The sequence below is a fragment of the Ursus arctos genome, unplaced genomic scaffold, assembly GCF_023065955.2.
Source record: "Ursus arctos isolate Adak ecotype North America unplaced genomic scaffold, UrsArc2.0 scaffold_33, whole genome shotgun sequence".
In the NCBI taxonomy this organism is placed as follows: Eukaryota; Metazoa; Chordata; class Mammalia; order Carnivora; family Ursidae; genus Ursus; species Ursus arctos.
In genome coordinates, this window is record NW_026623019.1 from 22,154,018 (window position 1) to 22,164,698 (window position 10,681).

At 45.3% G+C, this 10,681-nt stretch overlaps 1 protein-coding gene across 3 annotated transcripts in view; it reads right to left on the minus strand.

The window, feature by feature from the left end:
• Positions 1–10,681, minus strand: part of FRMD3 (FERM domain containing 3) — a 295,847-nt gene that overhangs the window by 100,856 nt on the left and 184,310 nt on the right. For all 3 annotated transcript variants that reach the window (XM_044391132.3, XM_026518786.4, XM_057305659.1), the window contains exons 4-5: positions 8,697–8,775; positions 3,615–3,712 (exon numbers count right to left, since the gene is read on the minus strand). In XM_044391132.3, the coding sequence (XP_044247067.2) occupies positions 3,615–3,712; positions 8,697–8,775 (177 nt within the window). The remainder of the gene's footprint in view (positions 1–3,614; positions 3,713–8,696; positions 8,776–10,681) is intronic.

Sequence of the window (10,681 nt, forward strand, 5' to 3'; positions counted from 1 at the left end):
GTATGCAAAGTCGACGATCTATAAGGATGGAAATGGAGAATAATGAGAAGGCAAATCAACCAACCAATCAACTGATGGACCCAAAGGGACCAGTGAAGAGAATAAGCCATCGACTGATGATTAACCCAACCTGAGTTTCAAAAGATACACACCTAACACACCTACGCCCACACGCACACATACATATCACCTAGCGAGCTGGATACGGACCTGAAAATTTAGGAAATGGTACAACCCAAGGCTTCCATTGTCCATAGAGAATGGACCACAGATACAAAACTGGGTCACTTTCAATGCAAATGTCAGTTTGCATGGTGGTCGTTGAGGGAGCGCTTTGTTTGGCGCCGGTGATGGGGGGGGGGGGGGTTCTCTTTCCAGGAAAAGTTGTGAGAGAAAATGAACTTGTACTGCTAAACACGGCAAACGAGTAGCTTGGAAAATGCCAGAAAACGAAGAGAAGAAATGCCATGGAACCGGCACTAGGTTGCTAACAAGGTAAATGTCAATGCCTCCCGCATCACATGCGCTGCTTTCTTGTCCCTTAAAGCCGGTCTTTAACTGACTACACCTGAAGCAAAAGGCGGTTCATAAATGATTCAGGACTTGTAACTATTCAGACTATCAAGAGGAGGTGGGTAAGCGGGGGTGAAGTTATGACAAACGCAGAACGGACGGCTTGCAATCTGAAACAGGCCCTAGCGTGTTTCTAAGGGAATTTGACTGTCAGAAAAATCCAAAGAGCTGAAGCAAAAGGCTGAGTGCTATCGAGTGATGGTAAGTATAAAGGGCAAGCTTGGCAATGCCTTTCCCCTGGTTTGGAGAGGACTTGATCCAAAAGAACACGAGAGATGGGATGTTCCAGGGTTAACTCTGGCAGGAGCCTTCCCTGACCACCCTCGCTGAGTCAGGAGCCCCCCTGAGGTCATAGCAGGGACCTGGGTGTCGCTCTATTGAGCCATTCACACATCATCACAGGCCTGTTTACTTGTCTGTCCCTCCCCCCTCCTCCCTCCCAGCCAGGGACTTCCTAACGCAGTGTGTGCACCTAGCAGCCGCTTGGTACGTGTTCAGAGAATGTGAACAAAGACATGCAGGAGGTAGGGAACCAGCCACTCTTTCCCAAGCAGAGAAATAAAGCAGACAGTAGTACGATTGAGGCAAATGCCCTGGTTCACTTAAAATCATTACTGGAGAACTTCCTGTACACCAGACACGGGGATACTATGGTGAAAAATGCCCCCCAAGTTCTACTTCCATGGAATTTAGAGCCTACCTTGAGGGGATGCATAAGAAGTCCCCAACAACTCAACAACATAATTTCAGATAGAAGTGCTTAAAAGACAAAAAATGGGTAGGAGACAGAATGAGGTGCAGGAGAAAGGCTACTTGAGTAAGTCCGGGAAGACTTCTCAGAGGAAGTGATCTCTGAACTGAGTTCAAATTCAGTTCTGAATATCTGGAACACACCAGGCAGAGGAGGTAAGAGTTGACAATCCCACCATGTTGCCATTCTGTCGCAGCAACAGGAAAGATATCATTTTTACCAAGAAAAGAAATAAACAGATCCCTAGGGTTTTGTGTATCTGTGTTGCAATTTGTATTATGAAAAATGTATTCAGTACGTACAAGTGGCAACACTCCGGTACTGCCTGTGTTTTATATACTGAGAATATTCTGAAACTTCAAACACACTCCTTCAGAGCGTTAGCAAGAAGCCACTGAAAAGTCACATGACCTCCTGTTTTCTGGTCTTTTCCTCCACATTCCCTCTCTAAGCATAAACAGGTGCACCAAAGCGGATCTTTATCTGCATTTGTAATGATCTCTAGAGCTGCTGAAAGATCCCCCCAAACACCAGAGAACAGCATGAAGCCAGCTTTTACTGGATTTGTTACAAATGGCCCGTAGACGCTGCTGTATCCTAGAGCCGAAGGGTCCTTTCAAGGTCTGCCAGTCCCTTTCCAGCTCCGCCTTCTCCACACCATCTGTGCTCGAGGTCAGGGATAATAGTGCCAAGGGCCCTGATTGTCCAGAGGGAGAGTTGGTGGCTTTATTTCCAACATAAAGCAGGATAGCGAGTTTCCCGTTACAGATCCATAGTGAGCTTGCCCTTGGAGACTTGACCGTGATTTACTAATGCCTGAATGTGTTCTGAAATGCTCATGTGCTGGTCTGGTGCTTGGATTAGTATTGATCTGCTTTTCCCTTATGGAGGACAGCGCACCCTCACCAGGAATTTGCAGTCTCACGGGGAAGGAGGACGACTATGGGTTTTAACATCCCTTCCTTAGCTCTGCTGTAAGAGAGGTGGTCTTGGGAAGCACATACCCCACCTCGGGGCAGATGGAAGGACTACCTCCCATCACCATATCACTGTAGACTGACTTAAAGCTTAGGTATCTCCAAGGGTTTTAACACCTCTGCGGAAGTCTGCTGTGCCGCACTAGATGGATCCCGGGGGAGGGGGAAAGCGACAGGGACATGCTTTTTAGAATTCTCAGAAAGCACACACGCCCAGAAACAGGGCCCAAGGAACTATTCCACAGCACACAGCACCCCACAGGGACAGTGGTGGGAGACAGTGAAACCCCAGAATGATGGGTGTCTCTCTTAAGCTGTGAATGAAGCTTGTAATTGTGAAGGCAGACAGTCGTCATGATCTGCTTATGACCCATCACAAGCTCCTATGTTATTCCAGACCCTTTATAAAGAAGACATGCTCATTTGAACACTGTCCTGCTCTCTCTCCCTCCCCCTCTACTCCCCTCTACCTCCCCTCCCCATGTCCATCTCCCCATCTCCCCTTTCCATCTCCCCATCTCCCCTCCCTTCTCTCATAAACATATCATTAGCATCCACAAAAGGCTGGATCACTGGGGTACCTCCAAACAGGACTTGCCGCCAGCTGCCTCCCAACCGGCCCAGGGGAACAGAACACCTGAGTCATTCTTCACCTGACTCCCCCACACCCACCCGCCCCGCCCATAGCCATGCACTGCCTTGCGCCCAGGACACCACTTTCCAGGTGTTTTTTTCTTATAGGTAGAAACATCCAGAAGCCAACATCTGGGTCATATGTGCTTACTGTTTCCCACTGCCTCACCCTCTGGGGCTCATTCAGCCCTGAAAATAAGTCATGTGAAATCTTCACACAGCAGTGAAGGAGGTATGCCACCCCATTTAATATATGCTTAAAGAGCTGAGATAATTTGTCTATGCTGAAACAGCCAGTGGATGGGAAGTGAGACTCGACCTGAGTATGACAGAACGTGAGCCTGGCGCTCCCATGGCTAGAAAAACTGAAGAGTTCGATACACCGCAGGAGGACACATCTCTACACGAGGAATATATTATATATAATATATATTTTGTATATATTTTGTATACATTTATTTATATGTATAGTTTTAGAATTTATGTGTAAATATATTTTTAATTATTTTTAAAGTATTTTTAAAGAAGAAATAGAATTCATTTATATATAAACGCTTTGACATTTCATTTCAAACTGACACCCACCTCCCTGGACAGACTTTCGCCCTCAATATACCCAGCAGGCACCACGCCTGGCGGTCAGAGCTCACAGAGGGGTGGGCGGCTGCAGCCACACTTACCTTGAACGATACAGGCACCCAGGTAGGCAGCATCTGAAAAGGAGCACAGCAGTCGACCGTGGAAAATATCTCTTTTCATCTGCAGGTACAAAAGATACCTGCAACACAAAACAAGCGAGAGTCACCCTAAGTCTTGGCTGAGGCCTGGAAGCGGTGGAAGGATCGTTCTGCTCTACCCACCGGGGCCGCCAGAGCCCTACTCAGCTCCCCGGGGCAGCCGAGCCACACGCAGCCCCTCAGAGGGCAAGCCAAAGAAACGAGGGGCCCTCGGGATTCAGGGAACCTGACGTGACCCTGACCGAGGCGGCTGCCAAAGCTGGGCGGCTGGCCCTTCCTAAAGAGACATGAGGACAGAGGAAAGCCACAGGGCCCAGCAGCCACGGTTTCTGGAAGGAACTCCCGTGTGGTGACAACCACCCCCTCGCCCCTCGGGTACGGGTTGCCCACGCTCTGTGTGAAATCGAGAGTCCTCAAACGGACTCGATCGGAATCCAGAGAGGAGTCTCAGGGGCAGACAGACTCACATTAATCAATCTCAAAAGGACTTGGTTATGAGGCCAGAAAGCCAATTTATTCACAACTAGAGCTGTCCTCTGGTTAGTGCCCTGTCCCCCTCTCCAGGGACGGCAAACTCAGGTGCCCACGGAGCCAGGCAAACCTGATCATGAGCGAAATGGGCATGTCGAAGGGGGTCGGGGAGGGGGGAGGGCGGAATGGAGAGTGTGGGCTCCCGTGAAGGGTCAGCTGGCAACACAGCCCCATCCTGGTGCCGCAGCCCAGAGAAGCAGGCCAAGCGCACCCCGTTTCTCCGGAAAATCAGAGAGACTGGATTTAGGAGGAAAATCCTTTGAATTTTAAATGTTGCAACAAATTCTGTTTTTAAAAACACTGTAGTGCCAAATAAAAAAATACCCATAGGCTCATTTCAGCCAGGGGAAAGGGGCACAGACCCCTGGCTCAGGCCCACCGGGTCACCGCCCCTTTCGTTCTCCAGGCTGCCCAAGCCCTCTTCAGATTTACTCCTATTTCTCAGCCACGTTGATTCTTTCCTTCAAGGCTCACGCCTGGGATCTACTGCTTCTGACTGAAGCGACTTTGCAGGTGTGTGCAGACTCTTCGTTTAGTTTCCTTTAACTCTCCGAGACAATCTTTTCTTTCTTCCAGGTTCTTGGAGCCAGGTGGGGGCAGCACTCAACTGGTCCCAGTTATCACTTCCAGTGCTCCAATGATCTGCTCTTGACTCAGTCTCCCAGGAGCCATGGGCACAGCCCCATTCAGAGAGTATGATTAACGTGCTGCGAGCACAGGTGCTGCCGGCCCGAGGGCACTGGAGCCCCCCAACTCTGGGCACTGGACCTTCGAAAGCACACTGGACACTCCAAAGTATTCAGAGGCTCACTGCTGTTTCCACTTGATGAATCCCTATCCCACACCTACTTTATGCTGTATACAGGACTCTGGGCACTGGGGACACTGCAGAGACTCAACGGACAGACACTCTTTGTCCCTGACTTTGTGCGGAATTGTTTGGAGGGCACAAAGGCAGGCCCTAAGAAATTTCTTACCCAGAGTCTGGTACACATTGCGTCAGAGGAACAGCATTACACATGGTAGGAAAGGACCCTGAGAGCTCCCTACAGGAGAGTCTCGCACACCTCAGTGAGCACGTGAATGACCCGGAGATTGTGCGAGAATGTGGAGTGTGATTCAGTGGATCGGGCTGAGGCATTAGAGTCCATATTTCCAAAAAGTATTTCTAATGGTGCTGCAGGCCCACAGTCCACACTTTGAGTACCCGGGCTCCAAACCAGTGGTTCTCAGCGCTGACTGCACATTAGAACCACCCCGGGAGAGTTTTCAAAATAATACCAAGCTGCGGATCCTGCCCCCAAATCCAATTAAATTGGAATCTGGGTTCTCACAAAAACATGTACGCAAACGTTCATAGCAGGATTATTCATAATAGCTAAAAGGTAGAAGAATCCAAATGCCCATTGACTGATGAACAGATAAAAGGAAGCAGAATATCCATGCGATGGAATATTCTTCAGCCATAAAGAAGGATGACGTGTGGCTCTACACACAGCTGGATGAGCCTTACGCTACGTGGAGAGAAGCCAGACATAAAAGGCCACATACTGTGTGATTCTATTTGCATGAAATGTCCAGAATAGAGAAATCGAGAGAGACAGAGAGTAGCTTAATGGCTGCTGGGAGGTGGGAAGGACGGGAAAGCAGGGAACGACTGGATGGGTACTGGCTGATACAAATGTTCTGGGATTAGACTGCGGCGATGGTGGTACAATTTCGTGAACGCACGAAACCCACCGAGGTGTGCACTGCAGTATCTGCCGCAAGAAGCTAACACCTTTGAAAAATCAACTTTCTTAGAGTAGTTCTCAAATTCTGACCTGCTCTAAAATAACCTGGAGGGCTCATGAAAGTTCTGATTGCTGAGCCCTGTCCCAGGTCTGGAACAGGGGCCAGGTCCCCAGGTGCTGCTGCTGCGGGTCTGGAGCCCTCACTTTGTGGCCCTCAGCCGTAGACCACTCAGGCGACCGAGGTCACACAGATGGGATCAAATCTTTCCCTTTTTAAAGACTGTAAACTTCCAGGCCCAGTACCATGAAGTTTCTTGTCTACTTGTTCAATGTTACGCATCAAACAAGCAGCATTCCTTTCCATTTTTGATGAGTTTAGTAGTGAAAAATAGTTTCAAATAGCTATATACCGATGAACAAGAGGTTTGGATTCTCATCTCATTACTCTGAAATTAAGTTTGACAGAAGCTTCCAGAGAAAAAGAAAATCTGCTTTCACAACATCCGAGCTTGGGTCCCTGGATCAGTGATCTCTAGAGATAATCATAGATTACTGTGCATTCAACATAATCCACTGAGCCTTAGAAATAGCTTTGGTTCGGATACTCATGTTTTAATATAATAGCCGCCAAAAAATAATAATGCATCTCCTTTTAGCATCGCTCCTGGATGAAAAGATTAAGCAACAAAAGCACAAGAGGATCTCGGGCATACATTCCTGTGCCACCATTAACAATACTGCTTCTCTATCTAGCATGAACTTAAAGACAGTTATTTAAAAAAAAAAATTAAACCCAAAATACTACTTTGATTACATTCAGTTGTATCCAGCATTTACAAAAGCCCCAGAAATCTGAAGGATTGTAAGAGGGCTGTGTAAATGGAGAGATCAAGGAAGGATAAAAAGGGATCTCAAATATCCCTTTTTTATGAGTATTGGTGTTTTACTCTTCCCCCCTGCCTTTTCCCCAATGTTTCTTTACCCCTAAGCACTGTCATGAATGTGATCTTACGTTCTCGTGTAGCAAATTCTTCTTAAACTATAGATTAATCTTACAACAAAATAACAACTTACCAAAGTCTCTAGATTCATTCTGAATTCTAAGGATAGTACTAAGAAAAGCCCATTTCTACCCATGCAAGGACAGAACATTGTCTTAATTTCCTTTGAAGACATAAAAATGTTCACAACCTTCCTCTATTCATACCTCAGATACTCCGCTAAATGCAGGGAAATGCTAGAAAATCAATTGAGAAGAATTGGACTGGAGTTATTAACTAACACATGGTATTCTTCTCCTTTCAAATGGGACTTTTCTCAACAACAGAAGATCCATCCTTAACTTGTATCATGACACATATTCAATTTTTATCCTCCAGACAAGATTATAAAGAAAACAAATGACAAAAGGGGGCCATTTTGACATCTGACTAAATAATGCCCAGCATTAGTATTTGATTTAATCTTTCTAATTACATTATCGGCACCCAGAGGGCAGGACAAACTTTTTTTTTTTTTTTTTGGTAGTTCATGCAGGCCCTGCCACATATCACATGATTCCACTTATACAAAACGTCCAGAATAGGCAAAATAAATGAGTAGATGAGTGGTTGCCAGGGGCCAGGGGAGAGGAGACTGAGTAGTGACTGCTAATGGGTACGGGGGTCCTTTTTGGTGATGAGAAAATGCTTGGAATGAGATACCGGTGATGGCTACCCAACAATGTGAATGTATTTAATGACACAATTAAATTGTACACTCGGAAATGGTGAAATTAGTTTATATTACGTGAATTCTACCTTAATATTTTTAAGAAGCAGGTCAGATTGAAAAATGGCCACCACCACTTACAATGTCCATTATTCATGTGTCCCTCGTTTCCACCTGCCCCCATCCCCAAGCACAACCCTCACTACCGGCTGTGTGCAAATTAATCACAGAGAATGGCACCATCTGCTCCCTTACAAGGTCACGTCGGTGTCATGGTGGTCAAGCTTTACTGGATACTCGAGAATAAGGAGAAAGCAAAATATTCAACAACCCAAAGCATCACCTTGCCTGTCTGTTGCATTCAGACCTCTGCTGATTATTTCGAGAGATGATCGTACACAGTGATTTCTGTCACCTACTCAGAGTCTCGTCAAGAACTAAGCACTATCACCTTCCTGGGACCCTACTCAGCTGCATTGGCTGGGGCTGTTCTCAAAAGCAAAACCCCAGGAGGAGGACTGAATACAGCCCCAGCCCAGGAAGATCAGAAGGGAAGAGACCAGAGAATTGGAAAATTCCAAGTCAGCCTGAGAAGAGTCTACAAGTGGAGGGAAAACAGCCCCACGGTCGACCATTCAACAAGAGGAATGCAGGGTGACAAACAGTTCGTACTATCCAGCGATCTTTTCCCTTCCAGAACAGCTCAGATCCAAAGGATTGTCCAGGAGCTGCACTAGCTATGAATTTGCCCGTATGCTAAAGACCGTCATCTTCTCTTTATTTTTAGCGCCCCACTGTCAGATGTTTTCAGAGAATACCTCCCTCCTTATAACCACCGCTTTTTTTGTGCAGTTAATTACACTCCCAATGACAACTGTTTGAAAAATCCCAAGACAATTAAGTGCAAGAGAAACATTCCAAGCCGAAATGCCAAACCCAGTGTCTGCTTCGTTGAGACGCTCTGCTCTAGACGGCAGGTACATCTAGCCTGGTAGGACTCGGAGGCCCTGGCTGGTTAAAGGTGCAGGTTAAACAAACAAACGAAAAATACCTTGTGAGCTCTTCTTTAATCTTCAAGGGTTCATGTGGGTAGAATTTCACTCTAAAGCACATGGTGTATGGTGGATGAGCTGAAACATCATAAAGAAAAGGCATGAGAAAAGCAGCAAAAGACCATGGACTCCATCCAACACACACAGGAAAGTCAGCCGTGAAGTTACAGCCTAGCCTGGGGGGCGGGGCAGGGGAGAAAGTGGTTCTTCTGGAAGAAGCAGATCTTATGCCCACGAAAACAAAGCCACAGTGACAATTAAACTCAAAGAAAATGCTTGACAGGACGCCCAAAGCAAATGCGGGACACGGGCAACCTAGTCAGTTAGCACAACTTTCCACATCACATTCTCGCCAGGTCATCGCTTCAAAAAACTTTTTTTTCCTTCCGATTCTTCCCACGCCCTAGTGACAGATAAATTGTCCACTCAGGTCTGGGCCCACTGAGATATTTTTCAGACAGTGAGGTGGAAAAATGTCACTGCACATGACTAGTTTTCCCAGAACGATGGTGCCTTTGAACTAAAATTGCGATTTTAAAAATGGAGTCAGCCATGCACAGATCCTACTTTGTATATTTTTAGTATTATTCCAGCATTATCTATGAGGCAGTCACTATGAAAACAAACACTTTTATAACTTCCTGATTTGTATGGATCAAGATAGCACTATGCAGATTGAAGTTCTGATTGAGGTTCATGATTCTAGAATGTTCTATGTGCATTAAATATCTGGACCTCAAGGACCAGCTAAGTGGATTCTACAGCATTTTTGATACCCTTAATTATAAAAACAGTGTTGACTTACAATATTAATCTAATAAATACACACAAGTGTAGAAAGATGCATTCCAATTTCAATTAGCATGTGAAATGAACACCTTAAAGAAATACGATGGTTAGCATTATTATTTCTATGGATCTTACATACTCGCTCATGTTTTGCCTTTGTATCAGTACAGCTACTTGGGATCAATTCCGAGTCTACATCCAAATGCAAATATGAAACATCATCCTATTCTTGCCCAGATCCTCCTTCATAATAAGGAGGGGTTAACGCCCCAGCCATCTCTATAGCGCCTGGGGCTATTCTGTACGTAGACAAATTCTTTATGTAGAAAGAACTATCAGCATTAAATATGAATGCATAATGAGTATAATTTAATATGGAAAACAGTTCTTAAAAATAATTTGAAAGAAAGCATCCAAATCACAGGAAAACACAAGCATCTTTCTGGCCATCTCAGCAGAGAAAAACCAATTATACACACACGCCCACACACACAGATGTCAGAACTCTTTCCATTCAATGCCCTACTTCCCCACCAGGAACTAGCAAATTTTTTTTAACTGAGTTGGATGCTCCTAACCCGACCCCATGGTCTCTAGATTTAGGGAAACACTCTTCTGGCGCACTAGGAAAAAATAAACACCATCTATACAGCAAAGAACAAAGAAAAAATACCAATGATTCTCAAGTCATTCATCTTTCATGATATCTAGAATTTCAGTTTTGACTCAAAATATTTACTCTTTACACATTCCCCAGATTTCTTTTAGTTTGTTTAGGTCACCATGTTTAAAGGATTAAACCTAATTTTTTTTTTTTTATTGCAAAACCTCTGGATTGTCCTTAGGAGAGAGATTGAGACAGTTTTTATAAGAGAAGACAACAGGGCAAAAAATGGAAATAACATGAAAAAGGAATTTTTATTTCTTCTTTCTTTTATTAGTCTTCAAAATGAATATGTGTTTAAGCAGAACCAATGAAGATGATTGACAGATAATAGTAGACAGATGGAAAGATAGTGGGTGGATAGACGGATGGATAGGTGGATGGACAGATAACGGATGGACAGAGGGACAGATGGGTAGACAGACAGATGAATGGATAAACCATCCCCTTTCACTTTCCTTCACTTTGTCTCTATTCCTGTCCCTCGGGTCCCCACCCACCTTACCCCAAACTCTCCCACCACTGTCAACA